The sequence below is a fragment of the Rhinolophus ferrumequinum genome, chromosome 11 (genome assembly GCF_004115265.2).
Source record: "Rhinolophus ferrumequinum isolate MPI-CBG mRhiFer1 chromosome 11, mRhiFer1_v1.p, whole genome shotgun sequence".
Lineage (NCBI taxonomy): Eukaryota > Metazoa > Chordata > Mammalia > Chiroptera > Rhinolophidae > Rhinolophus > Rhinolophus ferrumequinum.
Window position 1 is genome coordinate 34,008,078 of NC_046294.1, and position 23,207 is coordinate 34,031,284.

General features: G+C 42.6%; 2 protein-coding genes across 5 annotated transcripts in view; both read right to left on the reverse strand.

Annotated features, from left to right (window-relative positions):
* The window catches only part of PRMT3 (protein arginine methyltransferase 3), a 121,370-nt gene extending 118,170 nt beyond the window's left edge, over positions 1-3,200 (reverse strand). The window contains exons 1-3 of the mRNA XM_033118962.1: positions 2,980-3,200; positions 2,579-2,717; positions 901-983 (exon numbers count right to left, since the gene is read on the reverse strand). Coding sequence (XP_032974853.1) covers positions 901-983; positions 2,579-2,717; positions 2,980-2,998 — 241 coding nt within the window. The 5' untranslated portion in view covers positions 2,999-3,200. The remainder of the gene's footprint in view (positions 1-900; positions 984-2,578; positions 2,718-2,979) is intronic.
* Positions 3,201-6,378: 3,178 nt separating this feature from the next.
* HTATIP2 (HIV-1 Tat interactive protein 2) lies at positions 6,379-21,650 on the reverse strand. Of its 4 annotated transcripts, none has more exons than XM_033121457.1 (6): positions 21,530-21,650; positions 20,811-21,006; positions 18,982-19,089; positions 10,617-10,754; positions 8,282-8,343; positions 6,379-7,547 (listed from the first exon to the last, which is right to left on the reverse strand). In XM_033121457.1, exons 1-6 carry the CDS (start codon positions 21,532-21,534, stop codon positions 7,322-7,324), a joined length of 735 nt encoding a protein of 244 aa, XP_032977348.1. In that variant the 5' UTR covers positions 21,535-21,650; the 3' UTR covers positions 6,379-7,321. The 4 variants fall into 4 exon arrangements, with proteins under 4 accessions (XP_032977348.1, XP_032977347.1, XP_032977350.1 ...); XM_033121456.1 differs by having other exon boundaries at positions 21,377-21,627; XM_033121459.1 differs by having other exon boundaries at positions 20,811-21,067; positions 21,530-21,619.
* Between the last annotated feature and the right edge of the window lie 1,557 nt (positions 21,651-23,207).

Below are 23,207 nucleotides of genomic sequence, written 5' to 3' on the forward strand. Positions count from 1 at the left end.
ATGTACAAATTGTACACCTGAAATCTATGTAACTTTACTAACAATTGTCATCCCAATAAACTTTAATTTAAATAAAAAGAAACAAAATGTTTTATATGTATGATGGCATACAAAAACTCCTATTTGATAAGTAAAAAAAATACAAAATTATATTTAAAGTATTATTCTAACTCAGTTTAAAAATGCACATTAAAAACATGGGGAAAAAACCAATGAGGCTAAGTTATCCATGGGTTACCAAAGTAGGTGCACTTGAATTTATGATTTATAAACATATTATATCACGTTTATCTAATGTTCTTCTCAGTTGTTAGCAAATATAGGGGCCAAAAAAAGCAATTCTGTATTTAGTTAATTTAAGTGGAATAGTGTACGTCTTTTATATCTATTTAAAGAAGTAGAAGGCTTTAGTAGTATGTGTAAATGCATTTCAAAAGAATCATCATCTAAATATTTTGCTTACGACCTTAATTTCAGTAATCTTTTTTCATGCTGTCTTACCGAACTCCCTATAAAATTCAACCTTGTATGACTTGAAGTTCATGTTATGCTTTGAACTGGTAATTTGTCTTTTCTCATAATGACCCACCTTCTTTTCCAAAGCCTACTTCTACCTTGCTCTCCCTAATTCTAATATATTCTCTTGTTCTTGCGAATTCTAATATAATAAAAATACAATTACATGGCAAGCTTTTTCCTTTTTAGTTGTGAAGCCAGTATAAGCTTAAATATAGTGAATCTTATCTATTAGAATGACTTATCTTCCTTCAAAAGCGATTTGTCAAAAGAACTTCATTTTCATAATAGGCTATTGCTATATATTTCACTATAATTAGACTTGTTTAGAAAAGGAAAGGTCTGGAAAAATATAAAATTTTCTTTATTCTAAAAAATACTCACCATGTTTATGGACCATGTTATCAATGTTAAATTGATGCTCAGACTTACAGTGTGAAAATGTTTCTTCAGCAGATGTAAATAATCTGAAAAATCAAGCAATAGCTTCATAGAAAAGTACCTAAAAGTCTAAATAGTGATATCATGTTAAATATACACTCCCCCCTCTGCTGGTTTCTAGTTTTATTTCCAATTAAGAGAATACAAAAGTGCATGTAAATGTTAGGAACTCAGAACATCTAAAAAAAATTAGTACTTCTGAATCCAATTTTACACCTAAAACAAACTACCCATTAAACGTTAAAGTTAATGTATTTGCCAATTTACAGCACTGAAATTATCAAACTGTTTTTAAGAGAACTCCCTTTGATAGACTCTATTTTTCTCAAGACATGAAAATTCCCTACATAAGATTCTTTCCTCCTCTAAGTGTCAATTCTGCTTTTGGAGGCTCTGAACTGCCAAAGCTCAAACTGCTTTTAGAAATAAAAAAGAAAGCATAAACTGTAATTTTGCAGCTGGCGTATTTCCAAAGTACCATATTTCCAAAGTGATCTTGTAGTGTTCCCAAAGTACTTGAATTATAGACACTGTGAGGACCAAGCCTCTTTATTATGCGACCTACAAAACTGAAGGACACGTAAGTAGGAATACACAGCAGAGAAGCTACACCCCTCTTTTATATGCCTCACATATGCAGCAGTTTTCAACAAATGTTTACTGATAGATTATTTCTGCAGTGTTTATGCAGCCTATCACAAAGTACATCCCCGATGCTCAATAAATTTTATGACAACAGGAATATACGTAGACATTCTACATCAACCAAATGAGACTACATGTGAGAACGACAAATCAAGAGGAGTTAATACACCACCAATCAGCATCATGCCCAAATTTATAAAGGAAACTGGAAGATGTTTATTTAAATTAACACTGGCCGATGCCAACCAGGCCTTCTTCATGCCCACCTGCCCAGGACAGCAGCTAAAGACAACACTTGAGATGAACAGGCAGACTTTTAAGTGGAAAGAACATGAATTTGGATGTAAGACACTACAGCTTTGTGACCTTAAACGAATTACTGATATTGCATCTCTTTTTCCGTAAGCCAAACGGCATCAATGCCTTCCTCTTCAACAGGTGGGGAACCCCTACCGAAGAAAGGTGATTCTTTAAATGGTTCAAATGAAGTGTTACACCTGGGAAGTTCTCTACTTGTCAAAGAATTACAGAACAGGAAAGCGGGAAGGGTCCTGAGGGATCATCCCAAACTTGTCCCGCATCAGAATCCCTTGAGATAACGCCCTTGTAAAGAGAGAGAATTCCTAGACCCCAACCGTGATTCAGAAGGAATGAGTTGCACAGCACGCATCTGTACTTTTTTAATGTCTCAGGTGACAAAGGTGCAGAACCAGATGTGGGAACCACAGATCCAGTCCAAAACCCTGTTGTTTTACAGAAGGGGACACTGAGGCCCGTCGAAGACGACCTGGCTCAGGTTCATGGCTCCTCCCTCTGTACCACCGGGGGCCTTCCATCTCAACAAGCCCTCACTCCAAACCACTAGTTCAAGAATCCGCGGGCGCGGCACTGTGCTTCGACTCCAAACGCGCAGCCCACACAGACCCACGCGGCCCGGGGGCCCCAGGACCGGAGCCTGGCGCTGAGGTGGACGAACCTGTCACAGAACAGGCAGGGGGTCTGCCGCTTGTCGTGGGGGAGATCAGCCTCGTCCTCGTCCTCCCAGGCGGCCTCGTCACCGCTGTCGGACAGTTCTGGCAGGTCCTCCTCCGCCGCCGCAGCAGCGCCCCGGCCGCCTAGCACACACAAACGATCAGACCTGCCTCGGACGCCAGTGAGAACCGGGTGGGGAGAAGGCTCTGCCACGCGGGAGAGCGCTGCCCTCGCCCCGCTCCCCGGCGGCCCTCACCAGCCCTGCCCCCCTTCCCTGCAAGGCCTCGCCGCCCAGGCTCCGCGTCCCAGAGGGCGCAGGCGGAGGGAAGAGTCTTTCCCCAGCCCCACTGAGGCGAGGTTTGGGGGACTGGGAGAACCGGGTGCGGAGGGGCCGGGGATACCCACCGGTAGCTAACGAGCACATGGTTGTGGTGCCCTGGAAGCCCGGCGCGCTTGGGGCGGGGACCAGGCTAAGCAGCGCGCACGCGCAGACACCGCCGAACTCTTGGGGCCCGGGACCACGGGAGCGAGCGCGCGCGCGAGCCCGAGCGCGCGACAGGGCCGAAGTTTGGGGAATCTTCGCGGACGCCGAGGAACGCGAGAACGCGCGCGCTGACTCGCGGGCGCTTCCGGCCTCGAGAGCGCGGTGTTGGTCACGTGGGCTGGGGTGGGCGGGGCGAGCCCGGGCCCTGCCTCCTCCTACCGCAGGGTTGACGCAATGCGCACCGAGTAAGCGTTGAGCCAAGAGCTGAGCCTCGCAGGCTTTAACGTGACTTTTGTTTCCTCCCTGGGCAATGGCAGGTTATATAGCGGGACGTCTTCGCCCGCGGCCCTGAGCCCAGAGGCGGAGACAGCACAGCACTTTTGCAGTCGGCACCACGCCCTCTGTGCCTCCCTAATTCTGGGGATGAGCGGTTAGTGGAAGGAAGACGGCCAGCGGCGCCCTCTGGTGGCGGAGGAGGCCAAACACAGGCAAGAGCCTGGGACTCTGGTTCCTGGGCTCCCTGGTCCCAGTGGGGTGAAGCTGTGGGGAGGAAACTGCAGGAGTCAATGTGGGTGGACTAGAGACCACTTGGGGCCAAAGCCTTGCGGGCTGTTTTAAGGATTTTAGTCGTTAAAGTACCGTGGTTAAGTGAGAATGATCTCTGGAGCCAACTTAGTTGGTTTGAATCCTACTTCTGTCATTTTCTAACTATGATCTTGAGCAAGTTACCTGACTTCTCTCTGCCTCCCATTTCCTCGACAACAGAAAGGGGATAATGGCTGCTAACTAGCCATAGGACTATTGTAGGATAAAACGAGTTAATGTACGTAAGGTGCTTAGACATAAGTGTTAACTTTATCCCCAACAACGGGAAGCAGTTGACCTGTTTCTTTAAGCCAGGGAGTTGTACTGTCAGATGTGTTTAAAAGGAACATTCTGGCTGTTGTGTGTGAAGAACGCAAAAGTTCGCACGCCCCGTGTCTTTTTCGCCTTCCTATTACCTATTCAAACCACAGAATGCTTTGTTAGGTAGCAGTGGCAGCAGTAATTTAGGTATAGATAACTCCCCAAACGCTAAGCCCAGAGGTTAGCACTGCTCTTGGCACATGTTTATCCAATTAAATTGACTACCATGGCCTACCCGGCTGTACCTAATCCTGCCTAATGTTCCATCTCAACTCAACCCTTCACCCTGGGCCCCACCCTCCAGTCTTTTATTTGCACTCATCCTCTTCCCACCTCAAGGCCTTTGCTAAGAATGCTCTACAAACGGTGGGTACTTTTTGTCTCAGCCAGAAAGTTCCTCAGACCACCATTTCTAAAGTACGTTCCACTGTCATTCCAGTAGCACCATTAGTTTCTTCCTTCGCGTCTACCATTTGCTTGGTTTTTTCCGGTCTCACCTATAACACTGTACCATGAGGGTAGGGGCCTTGTGTCTTTACTTCCATTTCTCCGGCACATAATACATGGCCTAAAGTTGCACTAGGCAATCGATAAATTTGCTGAATGAAAATGATGCCTTGTATTGCTACACTTTTCTCATTGTACTCCCCTCCCTTAACTGTAAACTTCGACAGAACAGAATCCATCAACTATTAATTTTGAAGCCCCTTTAACATTGTAGGATATTGCCAGAACATCTACTGGCTCCATTCGGTCAGACTTCTTGTTCACTGATATATTCCCTCTGCCTATGTGCCCAGTGGCACGTAGGAGGCATTTAATAAGCTGAGTTAATTAATCAATCCAACTTGGTCCTTCATCCTCACAACATAAGCTCCCTCCAGCAAAGCCCATCTTCTCCCTGTCAGCATAACGTTTTAAGGTGAACCTGCTATTAATACCCAGTCATTCAATGTTAACAGGAAAAAAAAAAAAAAAGTAACACCCAATTTAGAGGGGTGATTGGACCAGAATCTTGTCCCTTGAAGTTTATGTCTTACCACAATGCTGGGCTTGACAGGGAGTAACTTTTTTCTCTGCTCTAAAGATAAACACAGACCCTCCCCCATCATCCCACTCTCTAACGACACCAGAAGAAAATGTTGAGCAAGACTTGACAGGTTTGTGGGTAAGGAACTAATACACAGAGAATAACTTAAAACTGGCCACCAGGTTTAGCTGCTTTTAGAGCCCACAGGCCTCGGGATATCCTCGTGGGGTCCCTTCACTTCAGGGCTCACGTTCTGGAGCTCATGCTTGTTATCACCCAAACACGCAGGCTCTTTAGAGTCAAGCCCCAAAGGAACCCCACCTGACAGGAGGAAGGTGTTCCATTTCCTTCCTAAAGCCCACTGGCCTTTATCTTCCAGGATCCACTCCAGCTTGAAATGACTTGGCATACTGTACACCCTATAAAAACTGACTGAATCATTCAAATCACTTTGCTTCCCCCAGTGCAAAAGTTAAGTTTCACCACCATCCTTTGTTCCATGATGGAAATGAGCACTGTGAGCTCTTGACTTTGACCCCTCCTTCTGCATCTTCCTTTCCTTTTCCATAGTTTTTAAAGTGCAGCACTTTTAGTGGCTATGTGAACATTTTGTGGTTAATCATTATAGGGCTCCTAAACCAATGAAGAAACCCCAGGATTTTGATTGTATTCATCCATAGCATGTGATGATCCAGGAAAAATTAACTGGAACTTCCTGGAATTCTACAGACACTGGATGCTCTCGCAGAGTGGTGACAATACAAACTATGGGATCGGGACTTGGGTTAGAATCCTGGTCCTGCCATTTCCTAGCTTCAGGTCTTCAGCTTTGGCCTCTTGGGAAAGGCACTTAACTGCACTGAGGCTCAGTTTCCACCATCTAAGATATGGGAATGATAGTGTAACTGCAGAACCTGGCCTATCCTTTTTCCCGGAACCACAGTTTAAACCTTGGATACACCACTTAGGGAGTAACACTTGTGAAATACCACTCACATATAACACTTGTGAACCCGTGACTGCTACCCACTAAAACACTTCCCCAACTCCTTGATGAGAAAGAAAGACAGAAAGAAAGCCTTGCCTCCTGCCTTCTTGCCAGTGGACTCACAAATAAAGCTTCTTTCTTTTCTCAAAAGCCAGTGCCACAGTGTTCACTTTTATGCGCAGCATAAGTATTGTCTGACGGGTTGAAGGACAGAAAGCACATGTAAAAGTGTCACTTAGCAAGCACTTGATCAATATTAGCTATTATGTCATCCCATTGGCCAAAATACTGCACATTATCACTGGTACTTGGGTATTTTCTAACAATCTAAGAGGTATCCAGGACTTGTCCATTAATTTTTTTTCTCTATTTAATTCTCCCATGAATTATATAAGCTCAGTTACACAACAAATTTTATTATATATTCTAAAGTAGTAAGGCACAAGTACATGCAGTCAACATTGGGTAACAATGCTCAACAATGGGTAACGAATGTCAACAATTTTAGAACAGAACTCTTACATGACATACAAGGTTTGCACTGCTGCTGTGCCTCTGCAGACGAGCATTTCAAAGCTGGCCTTCCCAATAGTGGCATCAGAATCACCAGGGAAACGTTAAATCAACAGATTCCTGTGCCCGCACCCCAAAATTCTGAATTCAGAAGGTTTGAGGCAGGGCCTACGAAGCTCTGTTTTTTTGAAAAGCTCCCTGGTTGATGTACAGTTGACCCTCGAACAACGTGGAAGTAAGGGGTGCCACCTCAGTGCGGTCAAAAATCCACATGTAACATCTGACTTCCCAGAAACTTAACCACAGTCTGCCCTTCATATCCATGCGCTTCACATACAGATTCAACTAACCACAGATCAAAAACAGTATTTTTCATCTGAGATTGGGAATCCGCAGATGCAGAGGGCCAACTGTACTAATAACTTGCTGTTGACCAGCAGCCTTATAACACGAAGAGTAGATTAACACATATTTTGTACATTACATGAATTATACACTGTATTCTTATAATAAAGTAAGCTAGAGAGAAGAAAATGTTAATAAGAAAATCATAGGGAATAGAAAATACATTTACGTATTTATCGAAAAAAATTCCATGTATATGTAGAACTGTGCAGTTTAAACCCATGTTGTTCAAAGGTCAACTGTATGTATATGTACAACCAGGCTCTGAACTACTGATGCAGAATACAATCATTTTTTGGATCTGGTTGGTTGAAAAACATTAGAACCACAGTTAAAGCACACTGACTTTTTTCACTCCCTGAAATTACCAATTAGGTGGTGGGTGTTGAGTTTTACCAAAAAAAGGATTTTTCGGGTGTGGTCATGGCTTCAGAGAGCCGTCGACATTCCCCAGGTCGTGGATGGCCTTGTTATCCAGCAGTTCCTTCTTCTTGTCACTTGGTCTCACTGCGTTGTTCAGCATCGCTCTAACCACAGTCACCACTGGCACAGAATGCCCACTGGCCCAAGACTGTGGTAAGGAGCCAAAGAATTTCCTAACCAACCATTCACTTGGGCGAGATTCTTCCCTATCACATAACAGAACTCTAAAGAAAAAAAATAAAACGCAGAGGAAGAGATGGTAAATTGCACTCGGACCACAGAGGGTACGATGGACTGAATTGTATCTCCCCGAAATTCACGTTGAAGCCCCAACCCCCAGTGTGACTGTATATGAAGACAGCACCTTTAGGAAGGTAACTAAGGTTCAATGAGGTCATAAGGGTGAGACCCTAATCTGATACAATTGGTGTCCTTACAGAAGAGGAAGAGATAAGATCTCTCTTTACACACACACACACACACACACACACACGCACACAGAGGAAAGACCACGTGAGGACACAGAGAGAGGAGGCCACCTGCAAGCCAGGAAGAGAAGCCTCACCCAATGGCACCCTGATCTTGGACTTCTAGTCTCTAGAATTGTGAGAAATAAATTTCTTTTGTTTAAGCCACCCAGTCTGTGGCATTATTCTGTTACAGCTGTCAGAACAGACTAATACAGTGGATAAAAGGTTTTATTTGATTCATGAAGAGGATTTTTATTTAAAAAGGCAGCAAAAGCTACCCAGGAAATTTCACACTATTTTGAACCTGGCACCACCAATGATCTACCCTTTCCTTCAATGCTAACAGGTGGGGTTCTTCAGAGAACAACCCAGCTCCAGACAGCTTCTTTCATATCTTAGGTATCTTAGTTGTAGGCCTCTTCCAATGAAAAACTACCTTCTAGGGAATAACCAACAGTGGTGTACTCTTAGGCAGCATGAATACTCACCCAGGCCGAAATATGGAATAACGATCAAATTTTAATTCTTCCACCTTATCTTCCACTTCTCCCTGTTAAAAACAAAACAAAACAAAACAAAAAAAACACATTATTAATATTTAATCAAGAAAAATTTACTGTAATGCTTAAGAGAAAATAACTTGGGGTTTTGAAGATAATCCGCTCCAGAGGATCTCAATACAACTGACCCTTGAACAACGTGTTTGAAAAGCACAGGTCCACTTATACGTGGATTTTTTTTCAATTGACCCAATTGAAAAACCCATGTTCAAACCCATGTTTTGCAAGGGTCCCTCCAAGGCTGGGAATCCACATATGTAGAGAGCCAAGCGTAGTTACACACAAATTGCTGGCTGCACGGGAGAGTCAGCACCCCTAACCCTCACATTGTTCAAGGGTCACATGTACTTACAAATATCCTTCTCTAGGTTTTTAGATGCCAAAGAGTCTGGGAAGTCAAGGAATGAATCATTTCATCCTGATATGTGGTAGAGTAAAAAAAAAAAAAATGTACTGAATGAGTGAATGTCTGCAGTAAACCAGCATCTCATTTGACAGATATTAAAACAGATCCAGAGAGAGTAAACGACAAGTTAAGAGTTCAGCCATAAAAGAAAAACTTCCCATTAGTCCAGAATTAATGTTCCAAGCTGGCAGACATTAACCTTTTTTGATTTCCAGGTAGCTCCAGTGGGTCAGAAGACAGACCCACAGTATTACTCATTTCCTAACAAACCCCACCAAATCTTAAGAGACAGTGAGATTACATATAGGTGATGCTTCAAATTTGTTAAAACCATGAATTTTCATGCCAGGCATCTCTATAGACAGAAATGCCAAAGGAGCTCAGGTCACAGGTACGTCTAAAGGCCTTAGACTTAAGCAGCAGGTTCTCCTCCTCCTCCTTGGCCTGTTCATACCATTCATTTGGCACTTAACCGGTCCCCTTGTTTAATCTTAGGTAGCTTTTTAAAATTTTTTTTTTAATTAATGTTTTTTTAGTATATTCCCAGAGTTGTGCCACCTTCACCACTATCTAAGTGTAGAATATTTCATCATCCCAAAAAGAAACCCAGTACCAATAAGCACTCACTCCTATCCCCTGCCTCCAAGTCCTAGCCAACCACTAATCTTTCCGTCTCTATAGATTTGCCTATTCTGGTCATTGCATATAAATGGAATCACACTCATTGTTGCCTTTTGTGACTGGCCTCGCTCATTTAGCATAATGTTTTCAAAGTTCACTCATACTGTAGTATGTCTCATTCCTTTTTATAGTTGCATGATATATTTTGTATGTTTATACTACATTTTATTTATACATTCATCATTTGATGGATTTGGGGTTGTTTCCACTCTGGCTGTTACGAGTAATCCTTCTTTGAACATTGATATATGTTTGTATGTGGACAGGTTTCTTGGCTTTTTACAAAGATGTGTTTTGCCTCTACGAGCCGTGTGCATAAGAGTTAACATAGCAGGCTGAGACGGCTATCTTTAGAAAGTTCTGCTTGAAAGGCCGGCCTATAGCTTGGGAACTAGGATTTGAGGAGTGTTCTCATCATTACTGAACTGATAAGGGTAGTTGACTGTACCTAAACTATTTGTACAAATAGTATGGTTTATGCCGAGCACTTGCTCTCCTTCTGGAAGTCTGTAATTTTTTTCTAAGCTGAAGGTGCCTACAAGACTGACCCCATAAAATCCTTGGACCCCTGAGCTCAGGCGAATTTCTCTGGTAGACAATACTCATTGCTGGAGAAATGATGCACGTGCAACACTCAGAGAAGAGTCTTAGAAGCTTGTACCTAGCTTCCTCCAGACTTCACTCCACGCCCTTCTTCCCTTTACTGACTTTGCTGTATAGCCTATCATTGTAAGAAATTGTAGCTGTGGGTATAACTATATTCTGAGTCCTGTGAGACCTTTTAGCAAATCACCAAACTTAAACAAGCACATTATAAATTCCTTGAGGGCAAGAACCATATCCAATAATAAAATATTATCTATTCTGGAAAACTTTAAGAATCACTGCCTCAAAGTCTCGTCTACTGTTACGATTCCATGCTGATGTTCAAGACCACAGCCGTCATATCTCATTTCATGATTACTGGATAATCAACACAGGGAACGACGTTGGAAATTACCTTTCAAATCACTCCTGTTTACTAAATATATCCCTGCGAAACAGTCACGCAGCTATAAAAATGTATAATATAATGCAGTTAATGCATCTGTGCATCATTTAGCATTTTATATTATCTAGTACTGCCAATTAGCCAGGGTTCTTCAAAGGATATGAAAGCTAGAAACCTGCACAAACCTTAACTTGCAGATATAAAAAATTGCTTGACTTATCAGCTCCTTTGGAGGACAGCAAGTTGAAATGTTTGCACCCTCCAGCTTTTGCCAGCTCGGCAGATTTCAGGACATAATCTCGATCAACACGAACAAATCCCTCCTGAGGGGGAAAAAAAGGTGAGTTATTTCCAGAAAGCTCTGAGTTCATCTTAAAGATTACTATTCAGCGTGGGTGGCAGGCCAGGAGGCCTGGGGGGGGCATGGGTTTAAATAAAATGCATCCAAGCAATACATGAAGTCAGGCTTAGACCCTGGGAAAGGCTCCAAGAATGATCCTCAGGACACGTGGGCCAGTTTGATCAGCAAGGCCAGACCACAACAGAAAAAACAAGGACAATGCGTGAATTGTTTTCTTGGTTCTTTGTTGTTGTTGTTGTTGTTTAAAAAAAGTAAAGAAAAATTTTAAAACAAACAAACAAGGACAAGGACATTGAGACACAGACATGAAACAAACTGGCAAGGAGCAAAAGGAACAATAAGATCAAGCTGAGAAACTGCGTTTAGTCACACATTGCTTTGTCTTTTAATAACTTTAGAACCTGACAGCCCTCTCTCTGTTTTCTCCATTTTCTTCTGCGTCAACTCTATCGTGGTAGGGTCTCAAAGCAGGGCTGAGAACACTATCCAGGCACGATGAGAACAAAGCCTATTTAATTTCTAATTTTTGTGTATGTTGTCAACATACTTTACATATTAGTAAAGACTGCATTCTCAAATTCGTTTACTGAAAGGTGTACAATTGCAAATGTTTGGGGACCCCTGGTCTAGACTCAGTCCAGTGAGGGTAGTGCTTGGGTCTCTCCTCTTAACTCACATCACAGCCTCAGTACCTGTCTAGCACATGGCAGGTGCTCCAAAAATATTTGAATGCGTGAATAAAAGCCCAATGAAAGCAGAGAAAAGGCAAATCCAATTAGAAACAGAAACAATTATGTGTCAATGAAAGGAGAGGAGAGGATGGCACAAACAATAGAAATTTCCCAGGCCTCACTGACGGACAAGGGCCTGTTCCCAGAAAAGGGAAGTCTGTGTAGTAACACTCCTGGGACCACCACAAATTCTGGCACCCTCAAAGTCAAGGGAGCTGAAGAGAAGTCTAAAGTCTACTGAAGCTGAACTTCCTAGGTACCTACAATGATATAAGTGAGGTTTTATATCATGAGGACTCCAAATCTGAAGATTGATGACTGCCCCAATGGTTTTTGTTTGTTTGTTTGTTTGTTTTTGCTAAAAATTTGCCCTATGGTAGTTATTGACCCTAAATGTTTTATTTCATATGGAGAAGCATATCTTTCATAAGACGTTAGATGGTACCTCAGGAAACATCACGTCCAACCCATTCGTGAAGATGTGTAAACAAGGTCCAGTGGTCTGGTGAACTGCCGGCTAATAAGTGAGAGAGAGAGCTGAGAGTGGAGTGCAAATTCTTATCTCCAAGCAGTGTTCTTTGCTGTACCCACGTTCCTTCTTATCCCACACTATCCCTAGCTAATGAAAATGACTAATTCATAATTGTGGTAGGTGGAACAATGGCACCTCCAAGATGCCCATGTCCTACTTACCATACCAGTGAATATGTTAGGTTACAAAACAAAGGGGAATTAATGTTGCAGGTGAAATTAAGGTTACTAATCAGCTGACCTAAAAATACTATTATTCTGTATTAGCCACCTGGGCCCAGTGTAATCACAAGAGTCCTTAAAAGTAGAAAAGAGATGCAGAAGAGAAGGTTAGAGTTATGCAATGTGAGAAGCACTTGATCCCCCCCACTGCTAGCCTTAAAGATGGAGAAAGGGGACCATAAACCAAGGAATGCAGGTGGCCTTGAGAAGCTGGAAAAGGTAAAGAAACAGAGTCTCCCCTAGAGCCTCCAGAAGGGTACGCAGCCCTGTCAACACCTTGATTTTATCTCAGCAAAGTCCCTGTAGGACTTCTAACTTACAGAACTGTAAGATCATAAAGTTATGGTGTTTGAAGCCACTAAATTTGAGGCAATTTGTTTCAGCAGCCATAGAAAACTAATACAAAATTTAATTTTGTAACAAAGGCCTAAGCGAATGTTTTTAACTTTGTACTGAAGTAGATCATGCAAGAAAAGTAAACATATTGTCAGTATAGAGCTCAATGAATTTTCATAAACTGACCATCCTTTGCAACCATCTCCAAAATCAAGAAATAGAATATTACTAGTACCCCAACCCCCACACACACCCACCCCGCCCCCAAGCCTCTCTTGTCCTCCCTTCTCATCGCTTACAGTACAATTATATCTGCAGGGCAGTGTGATTTTTCTGCCTTACTTTAGGGAATATAAACTCAAGTCTTAACAAATGAACTCAACACCATCCCCTTTTGTGTTGTATACTTTGACATTCTATCTTAACAACTGACTCACCGACCTGTCCTCCACACTGATTCAGACTTATGTTGTTGCTTTTTTCAAATCAGTGTGAAGCACACCAATTTTAATTCTCAGCACATCCTGAGAGAGGGATGTGATTCTCCTCAGAGCCATTCTCCTAAATGAGATTTTACATGTGCTGAAAGTGTGCCAAGAAAACAATCTAAAACTACACAGAAAAATTCTAAAACACTCCATTTTTCTTCCACATCTATTTCTTCCCCTCACTCCAACTCTCCAGAACTCTGATTTTAGCAACAGGTTTGTTATTGATAATAAAATCACATAGGTGACTAGTGAATATAAATTCCTTTTTGCTGTTGCCATGGTTTTACCACTATTTCTCGCAAGTTGCATTATAGTTGTCTCTGTTAAAATGCTTTTTCTTTCATCAGCTTCTTTAAAAATAAGGGAATGAGTCAGCCAATCACAAGTCTCTAGACGGACGCTGTCTCTCTCACTTAATCCAGGGCTAGTAAAAGGATAATTTGATTAAACTGAGACCCTAATTTATCTGGCTTTAGTTCTGGATCAGCCTCTCCTTAATAGAGTGCTGTCGGCTCCAATTGTTTGATGAAAATTAAAGTGACATAAATACCATGGGACTTTTTCAATCTCATTAGTCAGCTAAGGCACCTCAATACCACCCAACCATCAGACGCTGGCGTCCTTCCTTTCACCCGCCTCACTAACAACTGACAACCGCTCCTTGAAGGAGGAGCACCCACGCTGCTGCAGAGACCCCCACGCTTAACCCATCATCCCTGCTCAATGGGTCCTGTTGACAAGGTGCCCATACCTTTCTCCATCACTGTTCTCTGGACAAAGCTAAATATTGTTTTATTAGCAATCAATAGCTGTTAATCCACACCGATTTCACAAATCCTCTGAGCCCTCAAGCTGATTATATATACACATTTTTCCAAGCTCACAAATTTTGAATCTCACTTCCCCCACCCTGATGCATGGCCTTTTAGCTGGTGAATGAAACGCAAAAGCAAAGGGGTCAACGGCTTTCAAGGACACAGAAACCAAAGTTAAATGTGGATCCTGGTGACTGACTCAAGAGATATCAACACACACACCAATTTTTCTTTGGAGCGAAGACGATTCCTTTTATAGACAGAAGGGAGCTACCTTTAAAATCCTATTATTAACACCTTTTCTTGTTCTCTAACAGCTCAAATAAAGAAGAAGAAGAAAAAATACAATAGAAAAACAAGCGACTCCTTTTCCCAGAAATACAATGTTCAAGCAACCCGTACTTAGTCTTCCAAACCATATGGCAGGAGAAACGACGTCTCTTCTGAGAGCAGTAAGTTGATTATGTTGTGTCCTTATGATTCCACAGTAGGTGTGTCCCACTCTAAGCTAGGAATCAGAGTTCCTTGTAGAAAAGGAATCGATTAAATAAGTTCCCACTACAAGTTTCCTTTCCCAGCCCCCACTGGAAAGAATAAAGTCGTATACACAATGGATATGACGCAGGAGCGACATCCTCACAGGTTCTACGAACATCTAGGGAGACAAATTCTTCAATTACTCTTTATTTCAAGTCTTATTAAAATCCAAAGCTACTAAGTGTTTCTTCTAATCTTCTTTACCCAGGCCTGAGAACTGGGAAAACTCTGGCTTAAGAACAACTCATCCTAACAGGTATTTCAGCATTGACTGACGTGACAAGGAAGCATGCTGCATTGGCTCAAGGTCAGGGGAATCCCTTTCCAAGAAGGGAGGAATCCATCACTCTGTAAAGGGTCCCATTTAGCCATAGTTCTGCTCCAGATTCTTTCTCCTTCACTCCAACCCTATAAATTAGACTAGAAAACAGAGATGCTGACGAACAACAAATGGGACACTCTGACACCCCATTTGTTTGTGTCCTGGAGGGCATCCCTGTATTTGATGTACAGTGGTGGAACCAAGACCTTGATCAGAGGAAGAGCTCTAAATAGAAAAATAAAATCAAACAGATACTGAGGATTCCTGAATCAATCTCTACGTTCTCACAGAATTTTTCCTTTGGGGCATTCTTTTCTCTATGTCAAGAAAATGAAAGAATTCTGCAGGCCGAAGGGGCCTCAGTGATCCCTACCTCTCAGTACAGACAAGGGGGCAGTGGACCACAGGATCTAACCCACATACCCAAGGTCCCACAGCTGCCTGGTACCCAAACAGAGCCTATTATCTGAATCCCTCAAACAATCTAGGACCCCGTCACTTCACAATCTCCCCACCAACCAGACATCAAATAAAACAGGAGAGATTACAACAGGGGTCAGCAAACTTTTCCTGTAAAAGATGAGATAATAAATATTTTCAGGTCTGCAGACCTCTGTTTGAATTACAGAGCTCTGACATCAGAGCACAAAAGCAGCCATAGGTAACACAGAAAGTAATGGGAATAGCTATGTTCCAATAAAATTTTATGGATTTTGAAATTTGAAATCTGAATTTTGAAATTTCTTGTATTTTCATGTCATGACATATTATTCCTCTTTTAAAATGTTTAAACATTTAAAAGGATAAGACAATCCTTAACTCACAGGCTGTACAAAAACAAGAGGGCTGTATGTGGCCCACAGGGAGTAGTTTACAAGCCCCTAGATTACAAGAGTATACCGTTAGAATCAGAAGCCATGGGACTTTAATGATGCTTAAGAAATGTTACAATGGCTGCATTAATCACATTAATGGAATCGTCTATTCCATACAATCCAAGAACCTGGACTGCTGGAGTCTATGCCTACTAGGTGAGAAGACAAATAAAGAGGTGAATCCACATCACACCACTTCAACTACCTAACCAAATCCTTCTCTTAATATAAGGGGAAAGCACTATTCTCAGTGGGATCTGTGAGTGTTTACTCTTCACTCAAGGCCAATGTAGATCTGATTTTCAAAGGGTATTTCAACCTTCACTAGCACACACGTGACTCACTAAAACAAGGTGAAGGGCACTTGGGATGACAGTACCTGGAAAACCAGCAGGTGAAGTGGACTAATAGATCCCAATGCCTCCTGAAAGCAGGTCCAACAAAAAGAGGTGAGTTAGCTGCATCAGAATCTCCCAAGTTTCTAAGCTTCCAACTTAGAGATTCTGACCCACTAGATCTGGATTAGGACCAAGTCAGGAAGCCACTACATTAATTAGATAACTATGGATTGTGAGTGTGAGAAGGAAGATTAGCATCTAACCAGGTACTGCTAAAGGAAATGGTTTTTCAATCAGCTGAAGAAAGCTACTAGGCCTATCCCTGGCACCAGTTTTAACAGAAATCTGGATAGACTGAATTTTATGGGTTTCAGTGTTTTCCCAAAAATTCATATGTTGAAGTCCTAATCTCAGAATGTGACTTTATTTGAAAATAGGGTCATTGCACCTATAATTAATTAAGATGAGGTCATACTAAATAGGGTGGTTCTTAATCCAATTTGACTGGTGTTGTTATAAAAAGGAGAAATTTGGACATGGCCACATGCACAGATAAAACGCTATGTGAAGAGACACAGACAGAAGGCAGCCATTTACAAGTCAAGAAGAGAAGCCTGGAAACGATAGTTTCCGCATAGCCCTCAGAAGGAACCAATCCTGATGACACCTTCATGTCAGACTTCTAGCCTTCAGAACTGTGAGACAGTAAATTTCTGTTGTTTAAGATATTATAGTTACGGTCTTTTCTTATAACAGCCCTAGTAAACTAATACACTGAACATCATAGAAAAATAAACTGGCTACTCAGAGGACTTCAACACTAAGACAGGAACCCTGAATTTCTCGAAGTTTCTCTACTGGACACTCAGATTGCTAAGGCAAAATGTGGGGTGTGCCAATTACAAAACAGTTCAAGAATAACCCTAGGCTTGCCACCAGCTTTGCAATATCCATCTGATAAATTATTTTTCTACTAAGTGGGCTGCTGACCCAGAACACCAGGTGGGGTGAGCTTGGAAATCCAGAACCCTCCATCAAACAACTATTATTACCTAGGCACTTGTGAATTCTCACCTCTTTGAAATTGCCTCAAGTTATCACAGCCTCCAAACTTTATATTACAACCGATCTAAATTAGTTTCAAATTTAAAAAAAAAAAAAAAGACTTTCTATAGGAAATGTCAGCTTACTTTCTGTCACTATCGTCTTAAACCATTTAAACCCTAGCTCATTTCTGAGACTGTATTTGGCTTACTAGTCTTTTGTTTACTTCATGAATTATGTTTATCTTCTCAAACAAAAGGTATTGAGTACCCTGAGGGGTGGGGAACCAACTCCATCTAAAAAAATATTCTGGATAGGAAAGACACCCAATGCCTCTGATTAAAATTACATTATACAATTTGAATGCAACAAAACAATTCAGACTTTTCCCTGGACTCTGTAAGATTTGCCTTATGTTATGTAAATCAACTGCTCTGTGCCTAATGCAGTGGTTTTTATTTTGCTGAGTCACCACCAAAATCAGGTTGGCACTGCAGACAGAACAAAACTTTTCCAATCCTTTCAGAGGGCACCCTGCTTGTGACTGTCCATCGAATAGAAAAGACTGCACTAGTTGCTGAGCAGGAATATGACCCTTTCTACAAGATATAATGTGCCAAATCCTAGGAGAGTCAAACTTTTCTATAATCCACTCTTCTTAACACAGAGCTCAGAAACCCAGCTGTGTTCCAAAGTGGACACTGTAGAACTGCAGAAGATTTGGAAATCGATCCCTACTGAAAGCATAAATAGAATTACTCTTTGAATTGCCAGGAGGCCCAGAGAAAAACATCTAAACGTAACCCCTTGGTTATACACCAATACCGTGTTTCCCCGAAAATAAGACGTAGTCGGACCGTCATCAGCTCTAATGCGTCTTTTGGAGCAAAAATTAATATAAGACCGGTATTATATTATATTTTATATTATATTATATTTATTATATTATATTATATTATATTATATTATATTATATTATATTACATTATTTGATATTATGTAAGACCCAGTCTTATAGTATAGTAAAATAAGACCAGGTCTTATATTAATTTTTGCTCCAAAAGACGCATTAGAGCTGATGATGGTCCAACTAGGTCTTATTTTCGGGGAAACATGGTAGTTCTTAACCATGCGCTCTCCTAATGATTCTGATGCAGAGGCCTGTTTCTAAACCTATGGTAAGCATTGTGATCCTGCATATTTAATAGACTGCATATTTAGCTCCAGCAAGTAAATTCTGCTAGAGGGAGAAAGTAGAGTCAAGGCATAAAATAAATAAGCTGTATTAAAACTTGCCCAAGATCTACGTAGTAAGTTATGACTTCTAACTATGTAGTAAACTATGACTTCTGGATAGGGGCTGACGAACTTTAGCACACCATTAAAAATAAAGTAAAATGTGTGTTAGAACAGCTCTGCGTCAGTGAAGGCTGAATCACCACTGGGTTGAATCATCCCTGGCGGCTGAGTCATCACTAGAGACTAGCTGATTCGTGTCTCTGTTTGACGTTCTATCCCAGAAGTTTAAAGCTTGGCCTGAATATAGGTTGAAGCAAATCACATAAGTGAGAGCAAATGCTTTAAGTTTAAGACATTTATAAAGAAAAAGGAAGAAAAAAAATGCTTACTGCTAACAGCATGAGTCAGTTGGTTTACCTCAGCCAGGGTATATAGTGACAGCAATATTTGCAAGAGGCAAGACATTGTAAATATGTATGATGTCTCCAGCACACAGGCCTGAACTCAAGGATTACATTGAGGGAAAGATGAACTTATCAGCACTATTCAAAGTACAGCAAAGAATAGGGCAGCATATGAAATCTTAAATGATAAGAGCTTGTTTATATTTAAGCACTGCAAATGTAAAGGAAAAGAGTGAGCAAGAAAGGAATCTTTGACATTACTGGCCAGTGAAAAGAGAACGGGGTATATATAGTTCTTCCTTACCGCCCCGGCTTTTTTTCTGGTGGTACCCAGGCAACAGAATCCAACATCATGACCTTGAAAGGCAGCAGCATAGTCATCCAGCTTTTCAAAGTCCACCACTTTTTGATTCTAGATAGTAAAGACACAGCTGTATACAATTTGATGTTACCTTTTTAAAAAGACAAAATACCCTAGATTTAAAAAATCAATTAAGAACATTACTGAAGAGTCTACCCTCTTAACATCAAATTTTGCAAGCTCATTTCCTCCCACCAAAAAGCAATTAATCTAAATTCAAAATCAACAATGCGCTTATATGGACACAGTACACATAATTGAACTAGGGGTGATCCAGATCTCAAAAGTCACGTTCAATTATAATTTTCTCTCTGGAAAAATAAAAGACCTGTCTGTATATTGCCAAGAGGGATACCAATAAGGTATAATATGGGGGCAGGGAATGGTGTTTAGAATTTCAAAGACCTAGGTCCTAAGTCTTGGGCCAGCTAATTCCTAGGCCTGTAATTTTAGCCTATTTATCACGTGCCTCAGTTTTTCAGCAGTTAAATGCGAATGATAATCTTTCCTTCAGTCCAATCCATGAAGCACCTGCATTAAAATCAATCAGTGGGTGCTTGATAAAAGGGTGCATATTCTTAGGTCTATTCTTAGACCAATACTTCTGAGTCAGAAACTGCACTTTTAATAAGCACCCTTGGTAATTCTCACGCTCACTGAAATTTAAGAACCTCCATCTAACCTCATAAGTTTGTCATGAAACTTAAAAAAGAAAGTTTGAGAAATTCCCATCATACAAGAGTTGAAATATAATGTTGCTTTCCTTCCCTGCCCTCAACTCTTTCAAAATAATTTTCCTGGCACTGTACACAATGAAGAAAAAGATGTTTGCACAAAGTGCCTGACCAAAAGACGTGCAAAGCACAGAACTCGATTTCAGTTTCTAATTACCAGAAGTGTGTGACACGTCCCATAGAGCCAGACCACGAAGCCCACATGTTACTGCCTAAGTCTGAGCAAAGATATCCATTTTAAACAGAAAAGTCCTGGTGGACCAAAGACATATGCAAAATGACCTGAATAGGACCTGCAGGAGTCACGAACATTTATTTGTGAGACCATCTGGAATGTTCTACCTGTGAAACCTGTGGGACCAAGTCCTACAATTATGGGGTCTCGGGATTATACTATAGTTCAATTTACTTAAGTTCACGAATTCAGTTTAAATGCAGGGGAAGGAATTTCTATAAAGCTCAGACTTCAAATATTTAGGGGATCTGCACCAGACTGAATTTGTGTATCATTTGGTTAACCATGAAAGTGTAAGTGACAGTCAGGGGAATATTACACTTACAGACACAAGGCTGCAGCCCTGGCAAGTCAGGCAGGGCAAATTCTTGAAAGGGAATGAACAACACTTCCACAGCCATAGACCTTCCCTGTTTGGCAAAGCATTTTCTGATTCACTAACGTTAGTGAGGATGGGACAGGGAGACAAAACAAGCAAAGTGGACTGCCTCTAGAACCCAGCATTGAATGACCCTGGAAGTGTTGTTCTCCGTCTCCACAGCCTCCATTACAAACTACACCCAGCCTAACAGGTGCCAAGACTGAGAGGACTTTGCCCAACGTTATACAGTGAGGGAGGCGGATCTGGGCCCACAACCCAGGACTCCAGCTTTCAGTAAGGGCTCTCACAGACCAGTCTTGGCACATTCTGATCAGCTCTTGCCGCTTCCATTAGCCGGGCAATGGTCAGCCTTTAAGCATGAAATATTTCACCCCGCAGAATGACTGTTGGTACATTTTTGAGTCCCAGCGCCAATACCCACCACATTTTTATAAGCTTCCTCATCAAAGGTCAGTTTCCTCCGGCCAATGACTGTGACTCTGGAAAACAGGCCCTGTTCCAGGATTTCTTTTAAGAGCACTCTGCCGGTTTCCCCACTGGCGCCCAGAATAAAGACGGATTTATTCTGCATCTTGAAGTCTTCCCGAAGCTTCGGCAGCGCCTCTGTCTCGGCCATGCTACAGAAATAACATCAACAGGTGCTGATCTTCGGCTGTTTAAGGGGTGGCCTGGCTTACCCTGGGTAACAAGGATTATTTATTCGTGCTGGAGGAAGAGATTGTTATTGTCCGTAGCCTGGGCCCAGGGGAAAGGACTGAGTCACCTGCAGGGCGGGGTTTCTTGGCACATCCCCAGCACCTGAGACAACCCACACCTCGGAAGGGAACACAAACTGCTGGCACCAAAAGGCCTCGTTCCCCCACGGTACCCTTAGTTCGGATCCCTCCTTCCTCCGCCCACAGGGTACGGGGGAGAGGGGACAGGAGGGAGGGGGAAAGAGAGGGAGGAGGCGGGGACCCAGCTCGGTCCCCTACGTGGAGGGGTTACCTGGAGCTGGCCCCCAGCCCTGCGTCCTCAAGCGGCAGCAGAAGCAAGGCAGCCACCAGGGCGGCCAGCAGCGCCGCCACCGCCGCAGCGCTCAGTGCCACAGGCCTGAGCATCCGGGCATCCCTCCTTCCCAAGGGTTCCTTGTCCTCTCACCCCATTCGGTGGGCGCCCCTCCCAGGTCCGCCTCAGGTATCGAAGGCGAACAAGCCCGTGCCTACTGCACTTAGTCTTCCGGGTGACTTTCGGGTCGCTGCTAGCCCCGCCCACAGGGGCGGGACCTGGGGAAGAGAGCACTAGTCAGACCAGAAGTTTGGGCTCTGGTTGCACCCGCCCAGGAGCACGTGCGCAGCACCGGGCAAGGTACGGTGCTCCGAGACCTCCAGGACCCTCTCCTCGGCGTTCTTCCTCATCACCTGGGCTGAGCTTACCCACATCCACGGCCTCAGCCAACAGACTTGACTTTGGCTGATCCCTTTCAAAACCTGCAATTTCAAATGTGTGCTGGAAATCTGCATCTCGAATTCACCATGTCAAATCCAACCACCCCAAACAGGAATAAAACAAACCGATTCCTTGCCTCTCTTGGGTGTCACTGTCCCTATACATGCACACACTCCTCATCCCTCCCCTCTAGGCGTCCTAGTGACTGGAAGCACAGTATTCATCAACCCTGGCAGACTCTACCCTGGGAGGTAAGGCAGGACACCTATTTTACGGCTGTAGCCCCAGCTCTTGGGGCAGTGTTTAGCACTTAGTAGTTGCTCAAGAACATTTTTTGCATGGATGGATTTCTTTATATCTTAGAGGAGACTAAGAGGTCAAACATTCTTACTTTACAGATGATGCCCGAGGATGTGCATGACTTGTGCCAGTAGTAAGCCTCGGGCAGTCTCTTTAATAGAGACAACACAGGGCAGGGTTAAAGAGGTGGTGGGTAGAAAACATGAGAAGGGGCTCACGGGCAAAGGGTGCCCTGCCACACCACCCTCATGTCCTGCCAGAGCTCAGCTCCTTCCCCACCTCAAAGACAGTCCCTTTCTGAGGGGGAATTCTGTTGAGATAGCATGTCTTCTTTCTAATAAAGAGGAAGCAACATGAGGAAGGCACATAAAGAACCTAAAGGTCCCATGCAGCGAAGGAGCGAGCACCAGATGGAACTGAGGGTTTATTTAAGATATGGGGCCAAATGACGAGGGAAAACAGAGATGTCATGAGCCCTGAAAGTCAAGAAGAAGTGAAGAGATGGTGTATTCGTGTCTTACCGCTGCTGTAAGTAACAAATGACCACAAACTGGGTTGCTTACAACAACAGAAATTTATTCTCTCACAGTTCTAGATGCCAGAAATTTGAAATAAGGTGTCAGCAAGGCCATGTTCCCTCTGGAGGCTCTAGGGGAGAATGTTTCCTTGCTTCTTCCAGCTTCTGGTGGCTCCAGGCATTGCTTGGCTTGCAGCTACAAAAGTCTAATCTCTGCCTCTGTCATCACATGGCATTCTCCTCTGTGTTTATATGTCTTCTCTTCTGTCTCATATAAGAATACTTGTCTTTGGATTTAGGGCACACCCCAGATAATCCAGGATGGTCTCATCTGGAGATCCTTAGCTTAACTGCATCTGTAAAGATCCTTTTTTCCAAACAAGTTCACATTCACAAGTTCTCGGGATTAGGAGGTATAACTATCATTTTGGGGGCCACTATTCAACCCACTACAGATGGCAAACAGGACAAATGTTAGTCAAATTTTAAGAAAAAGTGTTGCTTGATGAGCTCTACTCTTAGTGAATGAAGATGAAGCTGGAAGTAATGTGCAGAGAAGGGATAAAGATAGAA

What these genes read in the sequence shown, in the direction of transcription:
- HTATIP2 (XM_033121456.1), bottom strand. Translation starts at nt 21,489, where the DNA reads ATGCTCAGGCCTGTGGCACTGAGCGCTGCGGCGGTGGCGGCGCTGCTG. An exon ending in AGGAAGCTTATAAAAATGTG is followed by an intron (nt 19,090 to 20,810) that starts GTGGGTATTGGC and finishes TTTACTATCTAG; the next exon opens with AATCAAAAAGTGGTGGACTT. An exon ending in TATTCCATATTTCGGCCTGG is followed by an intron (nt 7,548 to 8,281) that starts GTGAGTATTCAT and finishes TTTTTTCTTTAG; the next exon opens with AGTTCTGTTATGTGATAGGG.